Below are 18,121 nucleotides of genomic sequence, written 5' to 3'. Positions count from 1 at the left end.
CACCTCCCAGTTTATAGTTTAGACAGTTTGAAAAGGTTTAAACGTGTTGCTAGGCAACTAGCTCCTGAAGCATAACGTATTTCCTTCAACATCCCAGCCCATTCTTTTTTATCATCTTCATACCTGATGGAGGAAAAAAAAAAAGTAATCAATACGTAGTTTTTAAATAGATAGTTCTGTACATTTCCTTGTATTAAATATTTGAATGTGGGTCTTTGAGAAAACCCTATTGGCTCCTATCCAGAAGAGGACACGCCTGACTGGTACAGTAACATTTGAGTTCCTCCTCAAATATGCTTTCCCTGAGCCTATGTCTGAACTACTGCCATGGTATTTAATCTGGATGCTTAGGCAGTTAAGCCTTCTCTGGGAATCAAAGACTTTTCAGAGATGAAGAGTAATAGTTATGCAATCAATTATTTGCATTTGGACTAATAAAGATGGCTGGTCTCTATGTCAAAGTCAGAACTGGAAAGTACAGGGACAGCTAGTCACCTTGATTATAATTTCAGTCATTCACATACAGTTGTGCCCAGCATGCCAGCTGACGCCAGTGATCACTCCAGAAGAATTCATTCCCTTCTGCCTTATTGTCCTGTGTGAGTACTGTGGGATTTTTGCATTTGATGTTAGGTAAGAACTAATGTTAAGTTGTTCCCTCAGGGAATATTCACCGTTATAAAGATACAGGAACTTGAATTGCTTTGAAATATGTGTGCCTCTACTCTGCCTGGTGCCTGGAATGCCTTCTCTGCATGAGGAATTCCTAAATGCTGCCCTCTCTGAAGCCTTTTTTGCCTTCCTCAAGCAGAGTTTGTAGCTTTCCCTTCATTTCTCACAGTGTCTTTTATATAGTATTTATTATAGCAGTTATCATTCTATTTAAAAATTTCCCCCATATTTATGTCCTCCACAAGCTCAAGGGTATTTGAGGGGAAACAATGTATCTTATTCACCTTCGTATTTTTCCCACACCAGAAGCTATCAATACTTGCACATACCCCCAAATCATTCAATGATGATGATGATTTAAAGTAATAATTTTTAAAATTAGCTGACACTTATGTAAGATATATGCTATCTGACTTAATTTTATCAATAATCCAAATTGAATTTTCAAGATTTGTACTGTGCACCAAGTGAATTTTATGTTGAGAAAAGTAGCGAAAAATATTTTAACCACTAGTAGAGGGAAGAACCTTAATTATCTGTACAAAATTTCAGGCAACAGATTAAAAGATAAAGAACGGTTTTAAATGACTTAATGAAAAAGTGACCACATTTATTCAATAGCAGGTTAAATAAGGCTTAAAAGCATTTGCTTCCTGACAGTTTTATTTTTACTTTAAGCTTGGTCAATTCTAAATAATGGAAAGAGTTCAACAAAAAATACAAGAGTGGAGGGTTTTTGGTTTTTTACACATCACACTAAGAAGATCTATAATGTCATATACCGATAGTTTTCATCTCTTATTTTCATCTCTACAAGTGTGAGTAGAGATCCCCCAGGAAGTTGAGGACAAGTGGGCAGCACCTTTCTGGAGATCAGTGGCTTTCAACTTTGTTTTTTTTAATGTTTCAAGTCTTTATTTAAATCCTAGTTAGTGACATATAGTGTAATATTAGTTTTAGGAGAATTTAAGCAGCTGTCAGCTTTAGTGCACATCTGAGTCACCTTGAGGGAGGTCTTGCTAGAACACAGACGACTGGACCCCCCACCCCTAGAGTTTTAGTAGATTTGAGGTAAGGCCTGAGAATGTGCATTTTAACAAGTACACAGGTGGTGCTGATGCTGCCTTGGAAACCACAGCAGATCACTGGTTCTCAAACTTGTCTTACACATTTGGAACCACCTAGAGACATGAAAAATATTGATGCCTGAGTCCTACACCCAGAGACTGATTTAACTGGTATGGAGTATGGCCTCGGCATGAACATTGTTTAAAGTTCTCGATGTGATTCTAATACACAGCAAGATTTGAGAATTATTGCTCTGGATTTTATCACCCAAGTGGAAAACCATTTTGCATTTAAAATTTTACAGCCAAGCAGACAGCGATGAATGCATTCTTGCCTTTCCCCAGTTTAGCGGTTCCCAAACTTGTCTGCACTTTAGAATCATCCAGGGGTCTTTTGGAAGTTTCTAAGCTCAGACCATACCCTAGAAAATGAAATCATAGTCCACAGAGGTAGGACAGAGGTGTTGACACCTTTTGAAACTCCCTGCGTGATTCCAGTGAGCAAACAACTTTGGGAACCACTGTCGTAATTGCAAAATAAAACATAATCAGAGAGGCTCCCACTTTCAGGCTCCCCTCAGTAATATAAAGGCTACTTTTAGCAGGAGATGCCCTACTTTGCTGCCTACAACATCCTCCTGCTGAAGCAACTTGGCTTTTGACCCCCGTTAGGAATGATAATGGCTCATGTGGGATTCAGTTGATTGATAGCACCATTCCCTAACACCAGTGTTTCTCGACCCTGGCTGCATAGCAGAATCACCTGCAAAGGTTTTGGGGCCGAACTGCAGAAATCCCGATTTAATTGGCCTGCATTAAGGTCCAGGTGCTGGTATATTTTAAAAGCATCCCAGGTGATTTTTTAACATGCAGTCCAGGGTTAAGAATCACTGCCTATTCACTCTTTGGGCTTATCCCAGTTTTCCAAAAATCCTAACTTTCTCAGCCTTCCATTATTTCATTCTTTTTTTCTCTTCTGCTTCCAGCCTTTTTCCATCTCAACTTCTCCCAAAGTCTAGCCTCTTTCCTCCCTGGAAATCGCTGGTTTCTTTTCACTCCTCCTCCTCTTTTGGGGTAGAGGGAGAGGAGTAATACTTAACTTCCCTTTATAGCCACTTTTTCCTTGCCTTCTATACCGCTATTTACTATTATAACAACACAAGGAAATGATGTTTGATGCATAAAGTAATTCCAGTCTGTCAGCCTTTCAGCTCACCAGGGAATAAGGCATGTGCTGGGTGAAGTATAGAAGGAATAATATCCACTTTCCACTCTCAGCCTTGATGGTCTGCCTTCACTGATAGCTCTTCCAAAGCTATCCCTACAAATGTAAATGTGTGAGCAAACCACCTGGGAGTCTTGTTAAAATGAAGATACTGATTAAGTTTGAGGTGAAGCCTGGGATTCTGCATTTCTAAGAAGCTCTCATAAGATGCCACCACTGCTGGTCCATAGACCATACTTTGCATATCAAGGTTGCAGACAATTTGGTGACAGGCCAGGGAAGGGCATCCATACTTGAGAGTGGGGGCTGGCCTTTAAGCTGAGAGGGAAAGCATGAGTTTGGCAGTTTCTGGATGAGTGTATAGTATGAACTCATTAATGCTAACTTCAGGCAACTGAGGTCTATTTCCTATAAATTTTTATAAGCAAGCACAGTGCCCAGGCTGAAGGCAGCAGGTGCCATTTGACAGACACATGTGGCATCCTAACGGTAACCAGACATCTGCATACTGTATGCCCTGCCCCAACCGTGTGACTCTCTATGACACAACCTAGACTTCTGCTCCCAAGACTTCCTGTATGCACCCTGTCTCCAGAGGACATTCACTGCATTAGAAACTATGGTAAAATTCACCACCCCCCACACACTGTATAAATACTACATTCATTTTTAAACTTAACTTTAAAATACTCAACCGAGTAACAACTGCAAGTATCATAACTTGGGATACCTTCCCAGCATTTATCTGAGAGGTAAATGGATTGCTCCTTTTCACTTGTTTCTTTTTTAAAAAGCTTTTGTAACTGAATCCTCACAACTGAAAAACCATTTAAATTAGATTCAAAATAGAACTAATGAATTAATGGAAAACTCAAGAAGTTAAATGTTTCTTCAGAACTCTTAGGAAATAAAGTACCCTCTGGTGGAAAGGTTTGAAAGCAGCCTTTGCTCTACTGGATGCCTAGTGTCTTACACTTTCAGAGCTGGAGTAGAGCTTTATTAATCAACAGTCCGAATCTCATTTTACTGGTTAAGAAACGGGCCTAGATAAATTCTTTCCCAAGCACACAGCTAATTAGAAGCAGTACTTGATCATCAAGTAAGTGGCACGTGCAAAAGTTCAATTAGGTTCGAAAAGTATTAAGTATACTACCAAGCATACTTGTTGGGAAAGTCTGGCCTACTCTTTACTGAAAAATTGTTTGTTTCATCAGTTATCAGTTATTTGATTTAATATTTGGTCCAGAAGAATTGGGAGTCAGAAAAACTTACTTCCATATGTCATTGACTTCAGTGGGTGCAAACTCTTTAGACTCCAGCTGAATCATGGCAAAACCACCGATGGCATACAGGGATCCAGCCAGGCTGACCAAACTGATGGAACTTCTCTCTTGGGGAAATTCAGTCATTACTTCCCATCTAGGAATCAATTGAAAATACAGTTAATGTAAAACCTAAGGAAAGGCCAGATTTATGAACAATTATGTGAAATTATAATTTAAAAATTCAAGTAGCAAAGGCATCTAAAATTAGATGATTAAATTTGCTACTGAAAAATAGCTAAATGTGTCTTTATTTGAAAGATGTAACCAGATTAAATATAAAGTCCTCACTATGTCAATCTTGGAATATTTCACCTTTACCAATTAGCATGTTCAGCAACAGTTATCAATTATGTGTGCCGTAAACTGGGGGTTTGGTGCCGTTCAAGGGCTCCTAGGTCTTACTGAGCTGATTTCATTTGAATGGTAATACAAGTTTTTGAAACCTCTGATTTCCATCATTTCTCAAGAAATTTCTAAATCCTTTGCAGTAAAGGCAAGTAATTAACCTAGTTTAGAAGCTAGAGTTGGCAATTTTCTTTTTAATGACTTCATCTTTTTAAATAAAGGATTCCAGGGAACTTTTTAATGTGTAAAGCCATATGAAATAGGACAACTCATGATAAAATCAATCAAATCAGTTGGAAGTATCAAGAATCTAGAATGCATTAGTTGTTTTGGCAACTCTCTATTCTATTGCTTTGGCATTAAAAGTGGACCTTTCTCTAAACATATTATTTATTTTTCTAACTATACAAATAGCACATATACATTGTAGAATACCTGGAAATACAAAAAGGTATAGAAGAAAACAAATACCACCTATGATCATACCCTCCAGACATAATCATAAGCAACATTTTAATGTCATTTTGTTTTTTTCAAAAAGCATACAAATTTAAATATAAATGTCTAAACAAACACATGAAAAAGCTAAGAACATAGAGTTTATAGTTTTGTGTGCTGCTTCTTTAACTTCTTATGAGCGTTTACCCATATGATAGTTTCAAAAACATGATTTTTAATGACCATTTAAATCCCCTCTCATAAAAGTTCCTTGGTGATTTTCACATACTAAAGTGAATTTTGTGGGGTGACTGGGTGGCTCAGTCAGTTAAGCGTCTGACTGCGGCTCAGGTCATGATCTCACGGTTTGTGGGTTTGAGCCCCACATCAGGCTCTGTGCTGACAGGTAGCTCAGAGCCTGGAGCCTGTTTCAGATTTCTNTTACTATTCTTTAAATATCCAATAAAAAGCACTGACCTTCATTAAGATGCAGATTTTTGCACTGGTTTCAGATAGCTTCCCCGGAGCATCCTCTCCTCTGACCATACTAACAAATGAATAAAATAATTTTTTTTTTTTTGGCAGAAGAACATTTTCTTCTCCAGTGCCGTATGTTTTATTCTCTCTGTATCTCCCTCTCTCTCTGACCCTCCCCTGCTCACATTCTCTCTCTCTCTCTCTCTCTCTCTCTCTCTCTCTCAGAAATAAATAAAACATTAAGAAAAAAATTTAAAAAATAAAGTGAATTTTGTAATCAGGCATACATGGTTCCTTAAAAAAATGACAGTGCTCTAATTTTTCTTCATTGATAAACTAGGAGTGTAAAAACTATATACTTATCCAGATGAGTGAATTAAAAAATTTGAAATAAGACTAATTTTACATAAAGAATATCTGTCAAATATCTTTTCATATTAACTTTAAGCCAATAAAAGCTTATAAGTGAAAATTTTAAGGAAAATTATTATAAAGAGCATAAAAGAATTAAACGTTTGAAGTATTCGTGCTTAGGGGTGCCTGGGTGGCTCAGTCGGTTAAGCGTCTGACTTCGGCTCAGGTCATGATCTCACGGTTCGTGGGTTCGGGCCCCGTGTCGGGCTCTGTGCTGACAGCTAGCTGAGAGTCTGGAGCCTGCTTCTGATTCTGTGTCTCCCTCTCTCTCTGACCCTCCCCTGCTCATGCTGTCTCTCTCTCTCAGAAATAAATAAAACATTAAAAAAAATTTTTTTTGAAGTAATCCTGCTTTACAAATATCATAAGCTAAGTGGAGGTCTTTTCATCCCTGAAGAAACTACCTATTTCAAATCAAAGCACCGTATGGAGACATGTATATCCATTCACGTGTATATAATTATTCAGAAGTATTACCTTTGAATGACTAAATTCATAAAGTTAAGTACAAACAAGGATAAATTGAACACGCCAACATTAACTTGAGGATTATGTGTTCCAAGTTGCAGGCACCCGTAATGCATCAAAATGTTAGGCATTTCACACCCTGGAACAGCAGACAGAACCCCGGTACTTATCTTAATCCTTGCCTTCCTGCCCTCCTCTCCCCATGTCCTAATCAGAAAGCTTACTTTTCATCCAAAATTAAAAAGTAGAGTGATTCATATGCGCTGGTAAGATACAGCAACTCACTTGTTGGTTATGAGGTCAAAAGCTTCTACTGAAGCTGAAAGACCATCTTCGGTGACGCCTCCTGCAATCACAATCTTGCCCTTATGTATGGCCACTCCGAACATGGAACGAGGGGTTTTCATTGGAGCCAGATCTTTCCAGTCTCCTTTTTTTGGGTTGTAGATAAACACTCTGTTTGTACACTTTCTGTAAACACAGAAGACAACAAAATGGTCTTTTAGAACCTTCCTTTTCTGAAAGAAGAGATTTTACTAATCATTTAACTTTGCTTCCCATCTCAGATACATAAAGCAGAATTAGAAAAACTCAAAAGTACTCTGAATCTGAACCTATGACACAAGTGAAGGACAACAGCAAAGGTGGGGACTGAAACTACGTTATGCTTAAGCATACTACTAGACGGCAGAGTACCTTTCCCTTCGGCAGCTGCCCAGAGTAGGTTTTAATCCTATGCTGCTAAATTCAACAGAAGACACAAATAGCGTTAAAAAAAATCATAAACCCTTTTTGTGCCAAGTAACAAAAATGTTAAGTTTATTTTATTGTTTGAGCCTCCTAGGAATGAATAAGTTAATTAAAAAAATAATTAGGTATGAAAGTACCTATTTTAAATTTAATTCCATAATATGATGGCTTATTTCATTTTAGCATACTACTAATATACCAGTGCATTTTAAGAAATCTGGGACTATAGATTAGACAACTAGTAGTCTGAATAGATAGGTGAGTAAGGAGAGCAGTTTTATATGCTAAATGTACTCATCTGAATTATTCTTAGTATGTTCCTCAGAGTTCCTTAATGTTAACCATAACTTACTGATGGGAGTTCAAATGGTAAATAATAATTGATCAACTGGATATATTTATGGGCTTTTTTGTTTACTTTTTGTTATTTTAAAGTAAGCTCTGCGCCCAATGTGGGGCTCGAGCTGGCAGCCACAAGACTGAGAATCGTGTGCTGTAGCAGGTGAGCCAGCCAGGTGCCCCTGGATATATCTGGTAAAGTCAAAAAGCAAACAAACAAAACTCACAATGTTTTAGGAAAACAACTTTTTTCTTTCGTCTTATGAAAGACCAGATATCTGGAGTAGAAGCATTTCCTCTAATATTTGACTATGAGTATTATTTTATAAAACTTCTTGACAAGGGCATGATACAAAATCATGTTCTTCAAATTCAGTGGTATTAACTAGTGAGATTTAGTGCTTACTTTTAGATAATGACTCATTTCAAAGTTCTTTGGCATTCGTCAAGCAATGCTGTCTTGGTTAATCATATTCTCAAGATTAATATATTCTTACCAACAAGACCTGTATGCTTCTTACTGACATATCAATTTCCTAGTTACTAATACCACTTGAAGGAAACAATTTAAATCATTTGGCAGGGTCACTAGATTTTCAAAGTCAGAATACTGCTTAATACACATTTTCCATTCCATTTACTCAGGAAAAATACCCCAAATAAGATTTTACACTAAGTTTTGTAATATGGCCTTCCTTTAAATGATGGGAATGACTGGGATTAAGGAAAATATTAACATATCAAATATGTTATCTTTGAATTTGGATAGACTGTATAAAAACCCATTGTTTTTTTAAAAAAATTTTTAAATATTTTAAAATTTATTATTGAGGGACAGACAGACAGCATGGTGGGGGGGAGGGGTTGAGAGAGGAGGAGACACAGAATCTGAAGGAGGCTCCAGGCTCTGAGCTGTTAGCACAGAGCCTGACGCGGGGCTCGAACTCACAAACTGCGAGATCATGACCTGAGCCGAAGTTGGATGCTTAACCAATTGAGCCACCCAGGTGCCCCCAAAACCCATTGTTTTTTTAAACAATTAGTCATTTATTTTTATTTTATTTTTTAATTGAAGTATAACTGATATACCATATCATATTAATTTCAGATGTACATCATAGTGATTTGATATTTTTATACATTATGAAATGATCCCCCTAGGTAAGTCTAGTTACCATGTGTCGCCATACAAAGTTGTTACAATATTATTGACTACATTCCCTATGCTGTATATTACTTTCCCTTGAGTTATCTTATAACTGGAAATTTGTACCTCTCAGCCCCCTTTACCTATCTCACCCGTCCCCAGCACCTCCCTGCCCTGGTAACCACCAGTTTGTTGTCTGTATCAGTGAGTCTGTTTCTGTTCTGTTTTTTTTGTTTGTTTGGTTGGTTTTTTTTTTTTTTTTGCTTTTTAGGTGCCCATTGCTTTTTAAAATCACATTTCCTGTGCTATTTGTCATTTTAACTTAATAATAACCATTAATTATTAACTCAGAATATAGAGTTATTTCTAGCACATTTCCATATTCTACTCTCCCTTCCTGCTTTGCCCTTATAATTCTTAATTCTGGCTCCCTTTCCAGGATTATCTCTATTTGATAAGCAGCTTGGGCAAATGAGCACAAGCCAAATTAGGCAGAGTTTTCAGGTGCAGGAAATTAATTCTCACTATTTAAGCTGAAAATCTTCATTTTACCAGACAGGCTCCTGACTTAACTGACTGACTTCTGGAGCATTCTGAAGTCATTTCTCCCTTTAAGTAACAAGATCTTTTTCCTAATTATCTATCTCTTGAGAAGTGCCTAGAAATCAAGTTATATGAACCTTCATCCTGTTTGTCTCACAAGAAACGGCACCAGTGAGGGTACCAGATGTAGCTGTTCTGTTTGATCTGTGCCTCTTTGTGACCATTTTAAAATATTTTGACTATCAACTCTGTCCAGGAGTAAATTAGTGAAACATTGTTTAGGAAATAACTGCTCTCTTTTCTGTCACCATGCTCTTCAGTTTTAAACTCACCTATCTAAATTCTCTCTTATGAATGTAAAGTACAAATCCATGATATTTTAATGCACTATTGCTTTAGCCATTATATTTTAGATATAACATTAAAATGGTACACCTAATTTTTAGCTAGTTATGGCCAAAAGACTAAGAAAGCCCACTGGCTTTAATGTAGTGAAATATAATGAAAAACTAGCCAAATTAAAGACTTGATTATGGGGGCGCCTGGGTGGCTCAGTTGGTTAAACATCTGACTTTTGGTTTTGGCTCAGGTCATGATCTTTTGGTCGTGGGTTCGAGCCCCACATTGTGCAGAGCCTGCTTGTGCTCTCTCTCTCTCTAAATAAATAAATAAGTAAATAAATAAATAAATGAATAAATAAACTTAAAAAAAAGAAAGACTTGATTAGGCTCCTAAATGCTGCTTTTCCACTGTAAGAATGCTTATGATAGAGGTATCATGCTACTTCCTAGCAATATGCTGAATATCTCCACATTTACTTTAGCAACTTTTATTTTTTGATACTTTAGCAATTTTTAAATTTTATGTAGCTTCCCTTGAGAAATCATTTATAATACCCTCCAATAGCTTTTCAGAATTTTATTTAGAAACTTTCACTTCAAAAATATTACAAGTGAGAACCAAGTCTCATTTCAGTCCATAGATTCAGATGAAAGGTGGGAAGAACTCTTGCAATAAAAAAATCATTTGGAGGGGTGCCTGGCTGGCTCAATCAGTAAAGTATGCAACTCTTGATCTCAGGATTGTGAGTTCAAGTCCCCATTGTGAGTAGAGCTTACTTACAAAAATGTTAAAAGAAAATCATTTGAATGTAAACCATAAGGAGAATTTAGGTACTTACTTGTCATCTGTCTTTCCTCCGAGACAATATATATTTCCCTTATGTGAAATGACACTATGGCCATAGACTTTGATAGGCAGTTTCTTAACTTCATTCCACTTTGCAGTCCTGCAATGAAAAGATGGTAGAATTTCTATGCTTTAAAAAACTTTTTCTGTGCTTTCAGTTAACTCTAGGTTCTAAAGCTATGAATACGTAATAGGCATTCATATATGCGAATGCTTAGGAAACAGGAATGTCATGCCAACTTACACGGGATCATAGCATAATACTGAATCCAGCGAAGCCTCTGTTTGAAGGTCTTTGCCTGCAACTACATAGATTTTGTCATCTACCTCTCCCAGACCGAAGAGACACCTGGCTGATGGCAGAGGTGGAAGTCCAACCCATTCAGATGCTATGTTATCAAGCTGAAAGAAAAATATATGAGGAATTGTGTAGCTTGTTAGAAAAGAGTTACAGTTGTTCCAAGAAATATGCTATATTCTATGTGTTGTTTAGAATACACTGAGATAGTGGGGCGCCTGGGTGGTTCAGAATGTTAAGCATATGACTCTTGGTTTTGGCTCATTTCACAGTTTGTGAAATTGAGCCCTGCATCAGGCTTTTTGCGAATGGCATGGAGCCTGCTTGGGATTCTCTCTCTGCCTCTCCCCTCCATCATAGTTTACATCTGGATTATCAAGAAAAATGAGAATTTCTACTCGGTTTACCAAAATAGCTAAAAGTATCAAAATCTGGAAAAAGAAAAGAGAGAACAGAGTCACTAGAGGTCAGTTAGAACTGTGAAGTTTCGGGGCGCCTGGGTGGCTTAGTCGGTTAAGCGTCCGACTTTCGCTTAGGTCATGATCTCGCGGTTCGTGGGTTCGAGCCCCGCGTCGGGCTCTGTGCTGACTGCCAGCTCAGAGCCTGGAGCCGGCTTCAGTCTGTGACTCCCTCTCTCTCTGACCCTCCCCTGCTCACGCTGTCTTTCTCTCTCTCTCTCTCCTAGAAATAAATAAAACATTAAAAAATTAAAAAGAAAAAAAAAAGAACTGTGAGGTTTCTTGTCAAGCTTTCTTCCCATGTCGTCTTGTTCAGGTTCAAAAAAAGCATCATAATACTGTTAATAGCGCATTGGGGAGAGAGATGTTGTGGCTGTGGGGAGGGTGTGTATGAGTGCCCCCCGAATGCTATATTTAACATGCTCCCCAAGCCGGCATCCAGGACAGCTGGACCTGTCGCTCAGTCCACAGACAACTGGGATGTTAGGCAATATCTTTTTTCTTTTCTTCAAAATTGTGTAGGTTTCTCTCTGTTTCCCTTTATGATTTCTGACATAGGCAGGTGTTCTAGCTATAACCTCCCAGCCTTTTGTTGGAAGACATTGGAAAAACCCTTGTCTCTATCTCTTTTTAAAATTGTACTAGGAAGTAACTTGCTTGCGTTTTCTACTGCTACTTCTGCAAGCCTCAGACAGCTCTCTAGGTGCCCATGCTCTCGTAGGCATGGTAATTACCAGGTAGGTAATTCTGGTGTGGGGGGCATCAGGTTCAGCACTTACTATTGGTGATTTTACATTTTTCCACTTTGCATTTTAGGACACGAAAGCGTGAGAAAATTGCTTTTTGAAGGAGTGCAGTTACAGATTTGTTGTCCGCTCTAATGCTATGTCCGTGTAACAGAAGAAGGAATAAACCCCAGAATAATTGGATTCAAGAGTAGGTGCAGATAATAAAGGCTGCGGTCAAGGGAAGGTCTCTGTAGAAGCCTATGTATAGTTCAGCTCGTAACTTTGGTTAAAGCAAAGTACTAATTAAAACTCGGTAAGATGAGCAATTTAATCCTCACATGTGCATTGTTAAGTCTGCATTCACGAATTTTAACATCTAGGTTGTGACCACTAACGTTTTCATTTTTGAAAAAAAAATCCTTTCATCAAGAAGGTGGTGTGTAGTATAGTAGAAATAAGAATGAACATTTATGAGGTTTTGACTCTGTGACAGGCTGCATGTTGAACTTTACACAGGTAATTTCATTCAGTTGTCCAGGATTATTATCTCCATTTTACAGACAAGAAAACTGAGGCACAGAAAGGTGAAATAACTGGCCCAAGCTCACAGAGCTTTTAAGTGATATTTACATACAAGCTATATAAAGCCATTGTTTGTTTTTTAAAAATGGGAAGAGCAGCCATCATGATCCCAGACTGGTGAGCTGACTGCCCACGCTGTATAGCACTGTCTGCATCGCCATCCTCTCCCCAGTTAGGGCACTTACTACAGCAGATGCAACAGTAGACTGTCTACTAGGCTCTTCTATAGATGACCTGTCAAGTCGTTTAACCTGTCTGGCTCCAGTTTCCTCATCCTTATAATCAGGGTTTGGACCTAGATTACTTTAAGATGAGATCCTGTTCAAAGATTTGATGAATCTATTAATTCTATGAAAAACAAAACGAACAACACTCTCTTATCCAGGTAAAATATTCTCATAATCTATTTATAGTACACAATCAAAGATCATATTACTCCTAACTTAATACATTTTAAACGGATGTGATCAAGCAGAAAAACATAATATAAAACCTGAAATTCTCATACATATATTTTCTTGTGAGTCATAAATAACCCTTCTTACAGTCAGGTGTGTTTATCCTGGCATCTTGTTGCACTATTTGTCCCTTTTAAAGAAGCAAGGCATGGGCAATGACAGAGGGTTGACCTTTTCAACTTTGTGTAACTGTTTTTGTAGCTATAAAGAGCATCGAACAGGTTTCTTGAACCAGAAGTGAGAGGCTGTGCCCATAAAAGTAAGAGTAGTTGGCGATCAAAAAGAATGAAATTTTGCCATTTGCAACATGGATGAAACTAGAGTGTATTATGCTAAATGAAATAAATCAGTCAGAGAAAGACAAATATATGATTTCACTCATGTGGAATTTAAAAAACAAAACAGATGAACATTGGGGAAGCAAAAATAAGATAAAAACAGAGAGGGAGACAAACCATAAGAGACTCTTAAAGACAGAGAACAACAAACTGAGGGTTGCTGGAGGGGTTGGGGGTGGGGGAATGGGCTAAATCGAGGGCATTAAGGAAGACACTTGTTGGGATGAGCACTGGGTGTTATATGTAAGTGATGAATAAATAAATTCTGTTCCTGAAATCATTATTACGCCATATGTTAACTAACATGGATTTAAATTAAAAATAAAAAACGAGTAGTAGCAGGATGGAAGAGAATAAAGATAACGCTAAGTATTCCTTGATCTATGATTTCTAGATACCTGTCTGTCCATTTGTGTTTTGATGTCATTTTTACTTCCTAGAAATAATTACTGCCTTTTAAGAGTCTCATGCTCTACCGACTGAGCTAGCCGGGCAGTTTAATTACTGCCTTTTAAGTTCAATTTGTCTTTTCTGAAATTTCACTGATTTTAAAATTAGAGCTTGGGAAATTTTCTGGCATGCATTCAAACACTTGGGATTATAGCTTCTATTTTACTTTTATATTTGATGGTAACATTCTTCAATGGAACTTTGAAAATTAAGAACGATTAACATGTATATTACATTTTTCAAGATTAGAAAAACCTGGTTAAAGGTAGTATTTTGTGAAGGCACAGGATGTCACACACTGAGAGCACACAGTGACTGTGGGATGACATTCTACACTTATCTTTGGCCTTTCCAGTTCAAGTGCCCATAAGCCTCAGGCCATGAGTAGTTATGACCTAAGCAGACTCTTCTGAGTTAGCTGTAAGCTACAAAGTAGCTTAAAAAATTGGCATTATTAAAGATAAAGTTTAAGCCACCGATTGCTTCATAAACTGATAAAGTATAATGTTTGATAATATGAAACAAACCTGCTTCAAACAAACTACAAAGAGTTTATTAGTTTGGAGGATTTGTTTTCTTGGACACTTCTGTGATTTCACAAAATGGATTAAACTGGAATAATGTCGAAGTACAACTCTGAACCAAATACATATATGATCACTTGTCATAAATAACAAATTATCATAAATAAACATTTCTAAATATAATTGATGAATTCAAATTTGTGACACCTGTGTAGTTTTTCCCAGAAGGTAACCCAAAGTGGGTAAATTAAGTTACATAAGTTCTCTTCATTTTCAACAAAATTATATTTTAGGCAGTAAAAGTAAATAACAGATACAATTTTACCCTTAAGAAACTTCAAATCTGCTTAAGAAAACCTGAAAAAAGGCTGAAAATTTGATCAATTATAATTTTTTGTAATGTGGAAAGTCCTACAACTTAGGGAAATATATTAAACTATTTAATAGATTATAAGATTCAAGTTAGGTTTTACGAAAACACTGGGTTTTGAAGGATTACAGTCGCCATCAGCTATAAACTTAACATTGTGGGTAAAAGAGTATAAAGAAAATCCGAGTCATCACTTACACATTAATTAGAACTTCGTTCTTCACCAAACCTTTCGTTAAATGTTAACAAGCAGTTAAATTAACTGATCTAAGTACTTCTGTCAGCTCTGTAAGTAGCAAAAGTGCAAGGGACATTGGAAGAGGACATCAAGTAGAGTAAAATGCAAGCAGCCTGAATAATTCACACATCAGGTAACTGGGTAGTAAACAGCAGCCTTTCCTTTATGCCTCTACTTTTATAAAACTAGCCCTTCTTACCTGGAAGAAGTAGGACTGTAGAGGTTGATCTTTATTTTCTTCATCCACATATAGTCCTCCGACCACATACACCTGATTTTGTTGGGTAACTATGCTAGAATGATTTCGGGGAATCTGTTCAGCAAGCGCAGTGAGGTAGCACTCATTTTCTGTGGGATCATAAGCCACGGCAGCTGTGTCATTCACCAAGAGGATGAGATCTTTGACAAACATTCCATGCCTGGGAATGTCATTCAGGTAACCAGGAAGTAAATCTTCATCACCAACATCACCATTCACCTCCCCAGCCCCAGCCTTCTCTGCATTTTTGCTGGGTTCTGGGAGTTTACCTGCAAAGGCATCTTTGAGAACTTTGATTTTTTTCTGGAGTTCTGGGTTGCTTTTAATTATATCATCTTTCTCAACATGATCTTTAAAATATTTTTCTGTCATAAGGCGAAAACGGATACAATCAAACACTTCACTAAGGTTTTTGACCCTGTTTTCCTTGTCTGTTCGCACCCATTTCATCACCGCCTCAAATACTGCTTCTTCCTTCTCCACATTTAGGCTGTCATTTGAAATGACTGAGATCAGTTCCTGCGGAGATAGTTGCATAAAGTCCTCTTCCTTACAAATCTGTACAAAGCGATCAGACACAAATTCACGGGCAGAGATAGCGAGTCTTGGGCAGTCAAGAAGAAGTCCTAATCTTAAGATGGCTAGACAGTTACCAGGAGCAAGTCTTTTCTGAAGATAAGAAACACAGACAGTGAACACCGAGGGGATCTGAAAGCGGCTGGCCAAGGCAAAGATATCTTGCACGTTTCCATCGTTGAGATCAATACTGGCAGAGTACAGGTACTTGATGATTAAATCCAGCACAGCAGGATCCACATTATCTAATACTACCTCCTTTTTTTTCCCCTCATCAATTTCAGATAAAAAATACTCACGGAAGTAAGGACTACAAGCTGACAAAATCAATCTGTGACAAGGAAGACTTTTGTCACCTGCTTTTAGGGTGCAATCGATGAATTTTTTTTCTTCCAGGAGATCTTTTAGACCATCCTGAAGAAGGGTGGATTGGTAAAGCCGCAGTTCCTCTGTGAGTTCCCGCTGGGAATCCATTTTGTGAGTAACCTGGGTAAGGAAGGGGACACTGAAGGCCTTAGCTCCTCGCAGCACACAGGTCTAGCTGTAAAAAGGCAGATCAGTGTGCTTTGCCCAGCTTGAAGCCTTTGCAATTTAATCCTACCAGCTAAATATAGATACCAACTCTAACAACGGGAATTTAGGAGAGCTAGTTTGGAAAGAAGAGTTGTTCTTGCAGCTGTTATAGATTGAAGGGAACAACTGGAACTTTTAATCACTAAGGAAACAGCTAAGAAACAGATTTAAACGAAGTGGAAAGCTTTAAAATACATAAAGCATTAGAGCATATGCCGATAAAAGCATGTTTAAATAAAATGGTTTATTGAGCTAACAGAAAACTGAATCATAAAAATGAGTCAGTCTGCTAAATATGGTCCAGTGGCAAACTCCCTGGCTGTCTGAATTAATGAAGCAAAGGTCAAGAATATGAGGTGAGTTCATCTGAATACTCATAAGCAAAATCTCTTTTCCAGTAAGTGTTACATACAAATTTTTATTTTCTCTTTAAAACAGTGGGATTTAGAATTTCCTTTTATAAGGAAACTTAAAGACTTCTATTTATGTATTATAATGTTATTTTTTAAAACCTTCAATAATAATACTCCATCATAGCTGAAAAAAATAAATGCAGAGAAACTGCTAATTTTCTAAGACATTCTGAATTATCTTTATTCTCAACTGGAAAAACCCTAATTTGTACTGAATTAAATCATAAAATTATTTAATTTATTCATACCCTGCCTTGCTCTTCAAAGGATCCAATGTGGCAAACAATAATAAATCAAGTAAAATAAAGGCAAAAGGTTAAAAGGAATCATCAAAACCAGATAGAAATAGAAATAGTTAAAAGTCAACACTAGGGAAAGAAAAAACTCAAACAATTTGATTACTAAAGATATTTTAAATGTTAAAAGATAACCTTTTATTAAATAAAAAGTTAAAATACAGCTATAACTCCATGAAAACAATGTCATCAACAGACCACAACAGACTCAGGAAGAAGTGCTTATATCACCTGCATAATTTGGAAAACAAGACTATATAATGAAAAAAAAAGAATATATAACTGAAATCATAATTTAAGTTCTTGATTATAAAAGAACACCATATTGGTTAGGGAATGCAGAAGTCATGATTTGAAAAAAAAAATTGATCCTTTATATGCAGTTGACATTATACGCCTCTTCAGGAACTATTTGATTACAAAATTATATTGTTACATTTTCTGAGCTCAGTGGGGTATAGAAATACTGTATAATTTCAAATTTTGGTATTCATAAAAATGTTCAAAAGAATATAAGCTCCATGAAGACAGGAATTTTTTTCAGTTTGCTTTGTTCAATGCTATAGCCCCAGGGCCTCGTGTGCTCCATAAATATTTGTTGAATGAATAATAAATGTCCCCAGATCAGTGACTTATGTATTTTTAAACTTTAAGATCTCTATCGATGAGTTAAGGTCTTTTATTTTACATAACAGTGAAGTCAAAGGTACTGTCAGCTGCTAAAACAACAGCTGAAAGAAGAGCTCATTGACTGTTTTTTCCATTTATAGATGTCACTAAAGGTTTTAACACACTAGAAAAGACGAACAGCTGCTCCCTTGTTTAAACAATAAATGACTCATTTCTCTCTACAAGTAACAACTAACATTTGAAAAGATTAATGAGTCAGATGCAAACACTATGATATGACATTTAAGAGTCCTTACTAGTAAGCAATTACAAAGTCTGTTTTGCTTGAAAAACTATTTAAATATATTCCTGACAGCATTTTGTGACCTGTATAAATTTTTCAAACAACCTTTCCCCCTTTAATATAGGTTGTTTATTATAACCCATCCTTTAAAAATGTACACATCTTTTCCTTTTTAGGCAAAGAAACCAATGTATAGCTTTTGTTCACTGATTTTTATTAAACTCAGGCTGGCACTTGGTTGTAATATGT

The 18,121-nt window shown here is 36.9% G+C and overlaps 1 protein-coding gene across 1 annotated transcript; it reads right to left on the bottom strand.

Moving 5' to 3' along the window:
- KLHL41 (kelch like family member 41) lies at positions 1-16,151 on the bottom strand. The gene is made up of 6 exons (XM_039248794.1): positions 15,042-16,151; positions 10,643-10,800; positions 10,391-10,498; positions 6,717-6,902; positions 4,237-4,383; positions 1-123 (listed from the first exon to the last, which is right to left on the bottom strand). The coding sequence occupies exons 1-6, from the start codon at positions 16,149-16,151 to the stop codon at positions 12-14; spliced, it is 1,821 nt and encodes a 606-aa protein (XP_039104725.1). The 3' UTR covers positions 1-11.
- Between the last annotated feature and the right edge of the window lie 1,970 nt (positions 16,152-18,121).

The sequence above is a fragment of the Hyaena hyaena genome, unplaced genomic scaffold, assembly GCF_003009895.1.
Source record: "Hyaena hyaena isolate Hyena2069 unplaced genomic scaffold, ASM300989v1 scaffold_317, whole genome shotgun sequence".
Classification (NCBI taxonomy): domain Eukaryota; kingdom Metazoa; phylum Chordata; class Mammalia; order Carnivora; family Hyaenidae; genus Hyaena; species Hyaena hyaena.
This window is presented reverse-complemented; position numbering and strand designations above follow the sequence as displayed.

Excerpts from the sequence above, each read along its gene's own strand:
- KLHL41 (XM_039248794.1), bottom strand. The coding sequence starts at position 16,151 with ATGGATTCCCAGCGGGAACTCACAGAGGAACTGCGGCTTTACCAATCC. Across the intron at positions 10,801-15,041 it reads TACAGTCCTACTTCTTCCAG|CTTGATAACATAGCATCTGA; the intron begins GTAAGAAGGGCT and ends TTTTTCTTTCAG. Across the intron at positions 6,903-10,390 it reads GGAGGAAAGACAGATGACAA|AAAGTGTACAAACAGAGTGT; the intron begins GTAAGTACCTAA and ends CTGTGTTTACAG.